Source organism: Antechinus flavipes, chromosome 3, assembly GCF_016432865.1.
Source record: "Antechinus flavipes isolate AdamAnt ecotype Samford, QLD, Australia chromosome 3, AdamAnt_v2, whole genome shotgun sequence".
In the NCBI taxonomy this organism is placed as follows: Eukaryota; Metazoa; Chordata; class Mammalia; order Dasyuromorphia; family Dasyuridae; genus Antechinus; species Antechinus flavipes.
In genome coordinates this window covers 556,631,208-556,646,404 of record NC_067400.1, presented here as the reverse complement: position 1 = coordinate 556,646,404, position 15,197 = coordinate 556,631,208, and the positions used below count along the sequence as shown (strand labels likewise).

General features: G+C 34.8%; 1 protein-coding gene across 1 annotated transcript; it reads left to right on the top strand.

The window, feature by feature from the left end:
• Nucleotides 1–8,555: 8,555 nt before the first annotated feature.
• Nucleotides 8,556–9,500, top strand: LOC127555329 (olfactory receptor 51Q1-like). The gene has a single exon (XM_051987556.1). The coding sequence runs from the start codon at nt 8,556–8,558 to the stop codon at nt 9,498–9,500; it is 945 nt and encodes a 314-aa protein (XP_051843516.1).
• The last annotated feature ends 5,697 nt before the right edge of the window (nt 9,501–15,197 follow it).

Sequence of the window (15,197 nt, the reverse complement as noted above, 5' to 3'; positions counted from 1 at the left end):
CTTCTCAGCAACATAATATCCAAGACAAGTGCAAAGTACCCATGAAGGAAAATTCTACCCACATCCAGATAAAGAACTGAAAAACTCTGAATGCTAATTGAAGAATATTTTTTCTTTTGTTTTTTTTTTTTATGTTTTTTTTTCCTTTTGACCTCTTTGTTCTTTTATAACTATGACTAATATGTTAACATGTATTACATACATGTATAGTCTATATCAAATTGCCTACCATTTTCAGAAGAGGGGAAAGGAGGGTGATAGAGAGAAAAATGTGGAATTCAAAATCTTGTAAAAATGAATGCTAAAAATTGTTTGACATATAATTCGGGGGAAATAAAAAACTATTTAAAAAATAAGATATAAATTTCCAAATTAAATTTAATCTCTCCAGATACTACTGCTGCTAAATCTAAAACTTTTAAAATAAAAAATCAAGATTTTTAATTATTTTGAACTAGGATCAAAATCAATAAAAAACTTCTTGTTTCCACAAACAAATATTCTTGCAGATGCTCATTTTTCTCCCTTTCCTTGAAAAAAATCATATAAATCAAGGCTAAAAATTCTGTAGGTGTAATTTGCAGACAATGAGACTTTCCAAACTAACTTTTTCTTTTCCAAAAATCAAGTTAATTCTTTCCACAAGAAGGTTGAAAGTGCAATATCTGTGAGATTTAGCAATACTAATGAATGAATGAATGAAAAAAACAAATACATAAATAAAATAATGTTTCCTCAAACCTCTAAAATAGTATGGGTCAGTCAGTCACTTAGTGCCAAGCATTTCTTAATCTTCAATGAGGATTAGCACAGCTGATTTGAGGATTTGCCAAGTCTTTTCAGGGTTGCTCATCTACCTTTGGTGCCCACCTTCATAAGATATAGGTAAAAAGGGAGAGAGTTATAGAAAGCATCTTAGTATTGTCAGATGTACTGGAAAAGAGAGAAAAGAGCTCTTGCTGAATGGACTCTTTTCATTTCTAGTGAAATCTGAGGCAAGGGTTTCTACTGAGAAAGTGAGAGTGGGATCATTGGGAGGTTAGAAAGAATTATTATGATTTTCATAATTATCCATTTGCTGTGTATAATAAATACACTAATAATTTAGATTTTTCAGAGATGCCTTTTTTGATCTGTGAGTCATAGTAGCTTGAAATGAACAATCAATTCTTGACAATATCTTATGTATGTTGAGTGATGAATCAAGGATTATAATCCTTTTGATCTTGCATTAATATACCAATGCCATAAAATCTCTACTTTAGCAATCCAGGAAGCTAGGGGTAGAGGGAGGTATATCAAAAACATCTCAAATAGAATATTTCATCATATAAAACATTCAAAACTCATTCACAGTCAGGGAAAGTGAAAGAATGAAGTTACCCTAATATAAAACGTTGACTAAAGTGTAAAAATGAAGGCAGAGAGTATTAATTTATTAATGATGACACTGATGGCTTTTATATTTCATTCAAAGGTTTTCTTAGCACTTTTGTTATAGCCAGAATCTATAAATCAGGGAAAACTTAGACAGATTCATACAAAACAACAACAAAAACAAAACAATACAAAAGCAATAAATTTTAGAAAATGAAACAAGATTAATTAACAGCAATCCAATGGCAATCCCAGTTTATGTCAAGAGTAACAAATTCATGGAGTATTCAGGGGTGGCATAAGCAAATGTATTTAGAGTATGGACTGTAACAAATAAAAGACAAATTCATAAGTCACTGAATATTTTGCTGCTTGGAGATTGCACTTCCTTTGGGACTTCTTATGGTCTTAGGTTCTCCTCCTCTTCCTATTTCTGTTTATTGTTTGAAATTCCAGTTATCTTGTTCCCTCAGGTGCAGTTATTCAGGTCTATTTTAGGGGAGGAAGGCTAGGGACCAGCATTCTGCACTATTATTAGGATAGAGACAGGGACTCTATTCAGACTCTTAGAAGCCAACCATTGGTTCAGTATTTCCTAAGCCAAGCAATCCTAGTGATGGTAAAATAACTAAATTCTCTCCTTTAATTGCTGTTGATCATTTATAATTTCAGTGTGGTATCTGTCAGTGCTTTGAAGGATGAAAATTAGAACCAGGCAACAGAAAGTTAGATACCTCCAACTTTTTAAATGTGATTTTCGATTGTGAACCTATATAATAAGGTATAAGAAGCCTTAGATCACAAGAAATTATTGCTTTTCCTTTTCTTTCTGAGGACATAAAATGAGTAAAGAGTAAGTTTCTAGGGAGTGAGACTCTCATATCTTGGGTCAACACAGTCTGGGGAAGATGCACTCCAAGAAGTCATGAGAAAAGGGAGAAATTTTTAAGAAATTATTGAGTGATCTGCATTAACGGGTGAATATTCACACTTCCAAAGAGCTATCTTGATGTTAAATTATGAAGGAAATGGGCTTGGACTTCTTTAGGAAAAGGGACATTTTTCCAGTAAAAGGAGAAGTAAAAAAAATTCAAAATAATGACAGTTTAGGGGAGTGATGAATAATTTTTTGAGAATGGAAAAGTTTGTGAAAGCAAAATGTGTCTCTTCAAGAAAGAATATATTTGTGAGCTAAATTTTCTCTCTTTGTTTTCTATTTAGGTTCTCTTTGCACATGTTACTATCCATCAGGATATATTCTAGGAGGGGAGACAGACTGTAGGGAGGAAGGAGGACACAGAACAGAGTGGAATTATAGGTAAAGAAGGGAATAGATATGAAGAAGTGATGGAAAGAAAAAGAAAATGGAGAAGACAGAAGGAAGGCAAGGAACTTGTTTTGTTTATATGAGGAGTAAGTGAGAGAAGTACTGAATATAAATTTCATAGAGGCTTTTAGTTTTGATATAAGAATAAAATGAATAAATTTAAAGGTGTAAGAATCCATAGAGACAATCTATCTCAACCTCATTTTATAGATGAGACAAATTAGACCTATGATTTACCAGAATCAGAAGATACAGTCACTATATGAGACCAGGTCTTCTGACTCTAAATCCATTAAAATTTCCATGGCATAATGCTGTCTCTTCCTAAAAACTGAGGATGTTGTAAAGCAGAATATAGGGCAGCTAGGTGAAGTAGTGGATAGAGTGCTGAGACTGGAGTTAGGAAGCCCTGAGTTTACATCTGGCCTCAAAAACATACCAGTTGTGTGAACCTGGGTAAGCCATTTAACCTTGTTTACTTCTATAACCTCATTTTTAAAATGAGCTAGAGAAGAAAATGGCAAACTGCTTCAATATTTTCATTAAGAAAACTCCAAAAAGGGTCACAAAAGATTGAAAATGAGCAAAACCAACTAAAAGTTGAAAGGACTTTATAGGGAAGTTGAGGATTCTTTTTTTCTGAGGGTCTTCAAATAGATGCTAATGCTTTCTTTCACATATATTGTAGTGGGGGCTTCTACTTAAATAAGCACTATAATAGATAACTGTTAAAGTTCCTTTCAACGCAGTATTTCTTCAGTTTTCTGAATAGATGAAATATGAATGAATGGAAAGACAGAAAAAGTAAGAAGGAAAAGAATACTGAAGGATAGAAGAGTTAATGTTGGAACTGAGCATAGGGACACATTCTTAGTTCACTATTCATTCATTCATTCTTTTGTTTATTTGGTCATTTGACCTTGTGATGAAACTTGTTTCCTGGGTCCCATCCTTGGAAATATTGGGAGGAGATAGACATTAAAAAAATAAGATTTGAATCTGACATTAAGAAGCTTTAATCTACGTGGAGAGTTAATTTACAAATTTTTGGCAATAAAAATTAGATATGTGTTTTTAAAAAGTGCTACAAAGTTTAAAGCAAAGTTCAGAAGAATAAGAGAGAGTATTTCTGAGCATTTCAGGGTAATCTACACGCCAGACATTATTTTGGAAGCCTTTGAAAAATGAAAAAAATATGCCTTGAACAAATGCTAACCAAATGTTTATCGAATCAAATTGAATGCATAAGTTCTTGAAGAAGGTAATGAAAGGGGAAATATAGGGAAGAAAAGAAGTACAAACACTGGGGGAATATGAATATATACAGAAAATAACAATGGAATAGTAAATAATATAGGTTTATTAGAATATTTGGTATCTGAGGGGGAATGATGGTTAATAAGGCTGAAAGGCACGATGAGAACCTGATTGTCTAGAATGCCAGAGAAAAGTATTTGGAGTTTATCTTGTAGAAAATGATATTTTTAGTGGCAATGTTTGAAAGAGTGATGTGGTCATATATATGCTTTAAGAAAATTAATCTGAGAGCAATCACAATATAGCTAGAAGGTATCAATTAATAAGCATTTATTAAGTGCCTATTGTGGGGTAAGCACTAGGGATATACAGAAAAGAGACATTACCTGCTCGCAAGTTGTTCAAAGTCTAATGGAAGAAAGGACATACAAACAACTATGTACAAACAAGCTTTATACATGATAAATTGGAGATAAACATCAGAAGGAAGGTACTAGAATTAGGAGAAATTAGAAAAAGCTTCCTATAGAAGGTAGAATTTTTGTTAGGACTTTATGGAAGCCCAGGAATGCAGAAAGTGGAGATTTGAAAGGGAAGCCTTATAGGCAGAAGGATAGTCTATGAAAATATCCAGAGTCTGGAGATGGAGTGTCTTGTTTGAGGAATAGCAAGAAAGAAAAAAAAATCACTGGTTACATGGTGACTGTGGTAAGGAATATAAGGCATGAGAAAATTGGCAAAGTAGAGAGGGGCTATCTGATGAAGAGATATAAATGCCAAGTAGGAATTTATATTTCCACCTAGAGATGCCAGAAAGCTACTGGAGTTTATTGAGTTAAAGGAAAGCATGACAGAACTGTGCTTGTACAAATCCCTTTGGAAAACTGAGTAGATGATGTATTGGAAGAGGGAGAGACTTGAAGAAGGGATACCAACCCAGTAATCTATTTCGATATTTCAGGTATGAAGTGATGAGGGCCTACAAGAGGGTGTTAGAAGAGCCAAATGACAGACTCAAGATATGAAGGTAAAATGAATAGACTTGGAAACAGATTGAATATGGGATGTAACAGAGAGTAAGGAGTTGAAGATGACATTTAGGTTTAGAGCTTAGTGACTGGGATTATGGTATCCTTGACTATAATAAAGATATTGGGGAAAGGGGTAGGTTTTGGTGGGAAAAGAAGTTCAGTTTTGTATATATTAGGTTTAAAAGTCTATGGAATATTCAGTTTGAGATGTCTGATAGTTAATGTGAGACTAGAGGTGAGCAGAGAAATTGGACTAGTAGATTTGGGAATTATCAGCATAGAAATAACATTTGGATTCAGTGAGTTATATTCAAGAGCATTGTAGCTGGAGGAAGAAAACTTGGGATTCAATTCTAATTACCTACAGCTGTATGAGCATGTAAACACTTTGGGCTTTTGGTTTTTCATCTATAAAATAAATGAAATGAAATAGATGATTTCTAAGATGACTTTTAGCCTTGGATCCTGTACAATGTCAATCTCTTTCCTTTATCACTTAGCGAAAATATTCACAAGTGTTACTTTTTCTTTAGAAAATGAGGCAACTGGCCCCAAAGTGATGATAAGAGAAGAATATGGAGTGTAATGAAGAATTAGGAAGTTGGAGATAGGAAAGTACGGTGTCTTGCAAAGAAATAAAAGATGGGGAGAGGCAAAAGGAAAACCATGGGAATATTTTTCATATTAAGAGCTATGAGATTAAATTTACTAAATTCAGTAAGACAAAAATTTATCAATATCAATATCATATTGAAAAGAAATATATTGGCTACTATAGGAGATACAAAGTTTAGGATAACTATCATGATGTCAGAAAACTTAGAGACTAAGAATATATATATATATATGTATATGTATATACATATATATATATAACTATGATGTACAATATTTTACAATGAATATGTAAGAGATGTAAAATGAAACAGTTGGGATCAGAGCCCATTATTGACATGATTACTAAAAATATTATGAAATTTCTAGCTAGTTACTAACCTATCCATAGAAGGAATTCTATTTTAATATATTTGGCAAGCACCAGATGAATCAAGGAAGATTTCCTAAAAGAGATTTATTTGAATTGAACTTTAAGGATTATATTAAATATGCATATAGCTAATCTGGAGACTGACCATAGGATTTTGTCTAGAATACATCACAGATCTTGAAATTATGGCTTACTAGGAATAGTAGAAGGGAGTGAAGATGCTCAATTTGGAATAAAGGCTTAGTTGACATAGTCTTCAGCAAAGTATAAATATAGGCAATTTAGTACAGTAGACAGAACACTAGCTTTGGAACTTGAACCTATAGATTTAAATCCTAATTCTGACACTATTGCATAATGTTGGGCTTATTATGTAAATTCTACAGAATTTAGTAGAATATGTTTGACTATATGGTCTATAAGGTCCCCTCCAACTCTAAATTTATAATCCTATTATCTGAAGTATGTTAAGAGTTATACTTGTTTTGTTTGATCCCTTGAGAACAGAACTAGGACTGAAGTGAGAAGTAGTCCTATGTGCCCATAAGGAAGGAAAGAAAAGTGGATATTGTTATTGAATTTTTAAAATTAAAATAATGTTAAACTTTCCCAATTATATACATTTTAAAAACATTCTTCCCTTTCTCTCATTTTCCCACCCTATCCCACTTGTCATGAAGGCAAGCAAAATATTAATTATATGTGAAGTCATGCAAAATCTTTCCATATTAGACAAATTGAAAAATACAAAAAGTGAAAGAAACAGGCTTTAATCTTCACTCAGAGTTCATCACTTTTTTCACTGGAGGTGAAGAGTACTTTTCATCATGGATCTTTTGGAATTGTCTTGCATCGTAGTGCTGAAAATTTTTGAGGAGTGGAAGAGGAAAGGTTGGAGAATTCTTGGAACATAAAATCATTTTTTTCCCTTGGAAGTGGAGAGCTGGACCTTCTGCTGTAAATGTAGGAAAACAATTTAGGTTAATATAATGAAGAACAGGTTTGAAATATTCTCTTTGGTAAACAGTTCAGGAAGAATAAAATAGGAAGATTTCCCAAAAGCAAAAAGGATTTGATCAAAATCAATATATTGAACTTGGGGAATTAACATCATGTCAGTGTCATTCTTTTATGTACTTACACAGAAATATATTGACATTTTATGTAGCAACAGAAGATGAATCAGATAGCAGAATTTAACCAACAAAGGATTTTCACACTAGGAATGGTTAGGGACCAGTGATTTTAGCATTGTAGTTTAGTCATTTTTCAATCCTATCCAACTCTTTGTGATTCCTTTTTGGGGTTTTCTTGGCAAAGATACTGAAGTGGTTGACACACTCTATATATCAGATACTATTGTTATTTTGATGAATGGAAGAGTTAGAAAAATGGGTAGCTCTTCATAGAAAAAATATTGTCACAATTTATCATGGAAAGGATACATTTTTATGATATGGTAGAATCTAAAATGTGACTGTGCCGGTATGTCATCAAAGTGTCATGGACAAAGAATTGGAGAAGTTGAAGAAGTGATTAGAACAGTAAAAGTGTTGTCAATCTGAATAGTAAAGTTCTTGAGGATTATGGAGCTGGGTGTAGGATGGAGAAGAAAACTGAACCAGATACTGAAGTCTTAGGGAACTGAAAGGCTATTTGATAACAATAATAAGTACAGGGAGAAGGTGGTATAAATTAAGTGCCTGATCTTAAAAGAGAAAAGTCCCGTGTGATGTACTGGGAGGAGAATCACCTGAAAGGAGTAATGAGGAATAAAGTATAACTCCATATTGAACATCCTAAACCTATTTTAGCAATAAGGGGAGCTTTGAGAGAAGAAACAAAGTTCTTTTAAAATGAAGAAATGGAAGAAGTGTTGTTCATAAATTTAAGATTATAATTTTGTTGGCAATTTGTTGACAAGAGAGCTATAATCCCAAAGAGCACAGTAGAATGGGCCAATAGAGAGATTAATTTCACTAGAGTGGACTGATTAAATTAGAGATGAGGGAATAGTGTTATCAAGTCATTTTTACTTAAGGCTGGTAAGACATGATCAACAGAACAGTATTTGAATCACCATTGCATGCTCTATTGACATAGACCTTTTGGAATTCTTATAACTGGGTGTGTAATAGAATTTGAAATGGTGTGTGCTCTCTTGATGTGTGCCGCCAGGAGATTTCTTTCCATCATGTCTTTCCTCTAAGATAAATTTTGTAATTAGTATCTAGACGTAGGATTGGTGTATCTATCAGTATGATTGTGATAGAATGTTCTCATTTAATTTCAGATGATTATAAATTACAGATGATTAATAAAGATCTATAGCATGAGATATATTCTTCTGATTCCTATATCAAGACATCAGCTCTACCTACTTTCAGGGTTTCTTTTTTGATATCAAATCACTCAACTATTTCAAAATTCGATGATTATTGAACTCTTAACATACTCCTAAAGTAATTACTTGCCTTAAATTCCTTATTTTATTAAAAAAAATAATGCTGCAAAGAGCATAATTTCTGACAAAAGTAAGTTTAAAGTCATTTTATTACAGGTGTATTTGCCAGTCATGTCAGAAGCCACTAATGCCACTGAATTGCCATTCTACTTCATTCTTATGGGCATCCCGGGTTTTGAGGCTATGCACATTTGGATCTCCATCCCTTTTTGCTGCTTATACACAATCTCTATTATGGGCAATACTACCATTCTGACTGTCATTTGGACAGAGCCTTCACTCCACCAACCCATGTACCTGTTCCTCTCCATGCTGGCACTAACTGACCTGGGCCTGACCCTTACCACTCTACCCACAGTAATGCAACTTCTCTGGTTCAATGTCCGGGAAATCAGCTTTGAGGCTTGCTTTGCCCAAGTCTTTTTCCTTCACACCTTCTCATTCATGGAGTCTTCAGTGTTGTTGGCCATGGCCTATGACCGCTTTGTTGCCATCTGCCGCCCACTTCACTATGCCTCTATTCTCACAGAGAATGTCATTGGAAGAATTGGGATAGCCATTATCATTCGATGTGTTTTGGCAGTACTGCCCTCACTTTTCCTGCTTAAGCGTCTGCCCTTTTGTCACTCTCGTCTCCTATCCCATTCCTACTGCCTCCACCAAGATATGATCCGCTTGGTCTGTGCTGACACTCGAGTCAACAGCTGGTACGGGTTTGGACTGGTATTGCTCATCATTGTGCTTGACCCTCTCCTCATCCTGGTCTCCTATGGATTAATCCTGCATAGTGTCCTGGGCACTGCATCCCAGGCTGAGCGATTCAGAGCTTTCAATAACTGCTTGTCCCATATCTTGGCTGTGCTTGTCCTTTATGTACCAATGGTGGGAATATCCATGGCTCACCGCTTTGCCCGACATGCCCCTCCTCTGGTCCATGTGATTATGGCCAATGTCTACTTGCTATCACCTCCTGTGATGAATCCTATCATCTATACGGTGAAGACCAAGCAGATCCGACAGGGAATTCACCATCTCTTCCAGGGGAAGGCAAATTGATGATAGAAGTATAGGAGTATGAAATTACAAAGATATAATAACTGGGTTAATCAGACAAGGTATAGCCAAGGATTTCTATTTTTTTCTTGTTATTTCTATACATGTCAAATTTGCAACAAATTCCAAGCTGAAAAATGAAAATATAATATGTATATATACACATATAAATAAATATAAATGTATATTTATGCACACATAGAAATATACATTTACACCTAGAGAAAATCTGCATGGTAAGAGGAGTGAGAGAATGTGTTTGTACATGTATATATAGATCAAATTTCCAAAAATTGTACTCTGTTCCCAGTAAAAATAGAATTTTTTTATGATCAAATAGATATAGAAAAACAATACTATGTAATATTATATATTGTTAGAACAAAATCAACACAACAAAATTAAAAAAAAAACAAAGAAAAACTGTTCCATGTCCTTTTGTAAGTCTATCTTTATATCTATAAATTTCTATTCTTTTTGGCTTGAAAACATACAAGGTTGCCCATGGAACAATGCTGAAGTTCTAAGCCCATATAGATTGGATTCACCCTCAATATTTTTCAGGAATCAGACTACTATTTTCTTCTCACCTTGGTAGCTTTGAATTTTATGTATACCTATCTTTCTCCTGAGAGTTTTCTGTTTCTTTGTATGGATGAAGCTAACAAATTAAGTTAAATTTTAAAAAATTAATTAAAATATCTATAAATAGCAGAGAATAAGCTATTATTTTAGACACTTTAGAGAAACAATAGTTTTATTCCAACTTTGGAAGGTGCCATTTCATTCCTCCCTTTGAATCAGCCATCTTTCATTTCTGCAAACAAGCAAATAAACCAAAAATCCCTGTCTGTTATTTGTACATTGTACATCCCATTTACATCTGATCTTCTTGAAGGCATGGACTGATTTTTGCTTTCCTTTATGTCCCCAATCTGTAGCTAAGATGCAGTTAAGTGTCATGAAATAGTGAGGTGGTGCAGTGAATAGCACATGAGACCTGGAGTCAGGAAGATCTGATTCCAGTACTTATTAGCTGAGTGACTTTGATCAAGTCACCAAACCCTGTTTGTCTCAATTTCCTCACCCACAAAATGAACTGAAGAAGGAAATGGCAAGAAAACCCCAAAGGAGGGTCGTAAAGAGACACACAGCACTGGAAATGAATAAATAATTACAAAATTACTCCAGGCATTAACATAGTTGCTGACACTTAATAAATGTTCGTTGACAGACGGACAGTGATTGAGGACTCATCTCCCTCTTTTCCTCCATTATTCACATGTCTGTATCCTATTAACGGGTTTTGGTTTTGCAGCTTGACAGCACTTTGCATGATGGTATCATGTTATGGGCCAGAACTCTATATTTGAAACAAGGATTCTTACAAGGTACTAACTCAGTGGAATTGATAATACAATGGTTATCTAGTTTAGCATGGTTCTCTAGTTCAGTACATGTACTTCATACTTAATATAGTTCCACAAGATTCACACTTATGATGATGTAATTAAAATAGAGCATATAAAGCTGGGACAAACTCAGCCAGAGACATTCCATCTTTGGTCAGGTTCCTGGTGGCTCTTCTGGGGTACCAAGAGGCTCGGAGACTGAGCAGGCGAAGACAAGAGGACTGAAGGTGGGAGCTCAAGCTCTCAGAGCCAAAGAGAGACAGATTCATTCCATCTCCATCAGTCTCTTGGTGGCTGGCCTGTCCTCCTCGTCCCCCCACGAGACCAAGGCCTGTCTGAATAGCCTCAAGAAAGCTAATTGGGCTCCAGGCAAGGAGACAATAAAGAATTTGGACTTTGGACTTTAACACCTGGCTATTCTTGTGGTGATTACTCTTTGAAAGGAAAGCTGCTTCAGAGACCTCCAGAAAACCAACCAGAATACTATCATATCATAACACCATGGCTCATTCCTTCTTCCTTGTGGCTTTTCTTTCTTGGAATTCTCTCTCATCTTCTGTAAAATAACATTTTACTACTTAATCCTGAGCAATTACTTCATCTGCGAAAGCTCTAGTGTTACCCGACATTTCACATTGTCAGTCTCTCCTTTTTCCCAGGGTGTCAGAGTATCTCTGGCCACTGATCTTTGCAGTATTAACTAATTCTACCTAGTTTGCCTTCTCTGAGGCCTTCAGAGATCTCTGGCTATGATTTCTTGAATCATAGTTTAATAACCAATAGCACACTCAAGAACAGCCAAAATATTGTTGCCAAATTTCAAAATCCCCAGATCAAAGAGAAATTTTTGCAAGAAATAAGAAAAAACAATTCAAATATGCTGGACCTAAAATTAGAATTATACAAGATTTATCGGCAATTATAATAAAAGACTCCAGGTCCTTGACTCATATCTATGGACAATCAAAAGAACAAGCCAACCAAACATTTCATATACATGGTCTACCTGCCATCTGGGGAAGGAGATGAGGGGAAGAAGAAGAAAAGTTTTCTATTTCTACTTTTCCCTCATGGTCTATCACTCTAGGACAATTATTTTCAATTATTCTCTGCATTATTGTGTTAAGGTTCTCTTTTTGGTCACAATTTTCTGGCAGTCCAATTATCCTTATGTTTTCTCTTCTTGATCTATTCTTCAGATCTGTCACTTTTTAAAAAATAAGATGTTTCACATTCTCTTCCAATTTCTCATTCTTTAGATTCTGTTTTGTTATTTCTTGGTCTCTCATAGTTTCATTGGCTTCTCCTTGCCCAATTCTAATTTTCAAAGAATTATTTTCATCCTTGAGACTGTATCTCCTTTTTCAATTGGTTTTTCCCCCCATAATCTTCTTGTTTTCTTGGATGGTTTTTATTTTTATTTGATTTTTAAACTTTTTATTGAGTTCTATAAGTTCTCTCTGGCCAAAGAGCCATTTCACATTACTCTTTGTGGTAGAAGGTTTTTTTTTTTTTTTTTTTTTTTTACTACAGTGTCCCTCTCTGAAGATGAACTTGAGTCTTTCTTATTCCTATAATATGTTTCAATGATGGAGTTCTTTCTTTTTTGTGGGTTTATTTTTCTTTTTAATAAGAGATATTAGTGTAAGTACTTCTAATAATGGGTGAAGGGTGGTGCCTCAAGCTTCCATTCTGCTGTCTTCTCTGACCACGAACCCCAAACTAAGAGCTCTACTCTCCTGCAAGTACCCACAATCAGCAACGTCCCTGCCCTACTCCCTACATACTCATCCAGCACGGATTTCTTCTCTCTCAGAGCTGTGTCTCAGCAGCACAGCTGGGAATGGCATTCCAAATCAATTGAGGTTCACTTTCTCTTCCCAGACTCAGACCCTGATTCCACAAGAAGTCTACTAGGTAAAAATTTCTGTGCTTCCTACTTAGGCTCCAGCCATACCCAGCTAGCCTGAGGGATCCTCACTTTTTTTTTTTTCTGTAGAAAATAGTTTTCTAAAGTCAGGTTCTTTTTCCTTGTTTGCTTTTTTTTTCATCTTATTTTTGATAAGTTGAGCTCTGTTGCTGGGATGCCTATGGATTTTTCATTTTTTCAAAGTGATATGATCTAAGAAGTGTGACAAGTGTGCTCACTTCTCTCCCAGCTTGTGCTCTGGCCGGTGATCAACCAGAAGTACTCTTTCTCATTCTGGAATCATGATTAGTTTTCTTTTTCACCTTGCTGCCCTTGCCCAGGGATTGAAATCTGTGTCTGGGCAATGCAACAGAGTTCTGTACCAGTCAAGCAAAAAGTTCCAAAATCTCCTTCTGACCACTTGTCTGATCCCTTTACCATCTATAGCCTAAGAGCTCTGGAAACCGCTGCTGCTTAGTTATTTGACTATGCACAAATATTACAAGAAATTTGGGATTTTATCTTTATTTTTCTCCAATGGGGCAAAGGGTGGGAAGGAGAAAAAAAATTTCTGTTAACTTTTCAAAACAGATACATGAAAGGGAGTTGCTACAGATATGCTTGATGCCATACTTTCTAAAGAAAGTTCAAAATGTTTAGTTGTATTTGCTTATATAAATTGTCCTTTCCCTAGAGTAGGGATCACATTTGTTGCTATTATACAGATCACTATGTTTCTCCTTGATTTTCCATTCACAGTGAATTGTAAAATGATCTTATAGTGATACATATCTCTATATAGTGGCATTGCACTTAGAGTTTATCAGATCATAGATCCGTGGATTTCTGTCCTTATATACTTGAAATTAAGCTGTATGTGTGTGTGTGTGTGTGTGTGTGTGTAATACTGAAAGTCAAATTTTTTTGTTGAAAGTCAAAAGACCACAATTTTTAATTTATAGATGGAACAAGCCTCACTATTACTAATTTCATATAATTTTGATATTCATCACTTTTTTGTTAAAAGAACCATGAGATAATGAGAAGAAAGACATCCAAATTAGAGAAAAGCAATAAGAATAATGGGAATGTTATATAGTGCCTAGTAGGTACAGGGAAGGTACTGTCTCAGAAGTTACTTAAGACAGGGACTTCTTATTTAGAAATGTCAAAGATTCAAGGATAGAGATAATAGTGGTCATAACAATACAAAAGAAATAACATTTTTATAGTACTTCCAAGTTTATATATTTCCTCATGCACCATGATTTGTCAAATCATATTTGGGCAATATTCAATAGATTACCACATACCAGAGCAATGTTCCTTTAGAAATTAGAACAAAATAATTTTGAACTGCTAGCTCACACTGTTGGTAATAAACTTCCCCACAAAGTTGCACAGATCTAAAGCAATTGTATTCAGAGAATGAGACTAGATATATAAAAGTGGGTATGAAAAACATCTGGAATCTTGGAATTTAACCTAAGGAAGAATATTTAAGCCCTTTCATAGTAGAAGACTGGACTGAGATCCTCTTTTTGTCTTTATCCCCCTTTTTAATCTATAGAAATTCTCTGAATTTTGTGGATGATATTCAATAGATGGTTCCCAGAATACTGAAGAACCTTGGATTTCTATCATATAAGAATTATCTGAAGGAATTGGAGTGGGCAGTTAGCCTGGAGAAGAAAAGACTGAAGAAAGGGGAAGGACAAGAAAATTCCCTTAAATATCAGAAGGACATTCTTATGAAGGAAAGATTAGACTTGTTCTATTTGGTCCCAGAGCACAAAGGCAGGAACAATGAGTTGAAATTGAAAAGAGGTAAAATTAAGTTCAATCAAGAAACTTTCTAACATGATTATCTAAGAGATGAATGGGCTGCCTTGAGTCATTGTGAGACCTCTAGGCAGAGTTTCCTTCCAAATAGTAAATTCTGTGATTCTGGAATAATCCCCTCTGGTGCCCAAGATACTAAATAGACTACTCTCTCCCCAAGGTAGGAACTGAGAAACCCTAAGGAATAGACACAGAATTATTGACCTATATCTTTCCTTGGAGGATAAGGATGATATAGTGAGGAAACTAACCTCTTACATTTATACTTACATATAGACGAAAATTCAATAAACACTCAGAAATTTTCAGATGGCCTTGCCAACTGTGAGATCTGCAGCTTTGTAAGAAAGAAGATAGATCTGTGAATCCCCTGTCAAACTACATTCAAAATGGTAAAATTTAATCTGCTCCCCATAATTTTTCTATTCTCCCTACCCTTAGTATAGTGAATCCTGCCTCCAACACTGACTGGCTGTAAGCTCATCTACACATTACTTAACATTTCTAATCCTGTATACTTATCTATAAAATGAAGAT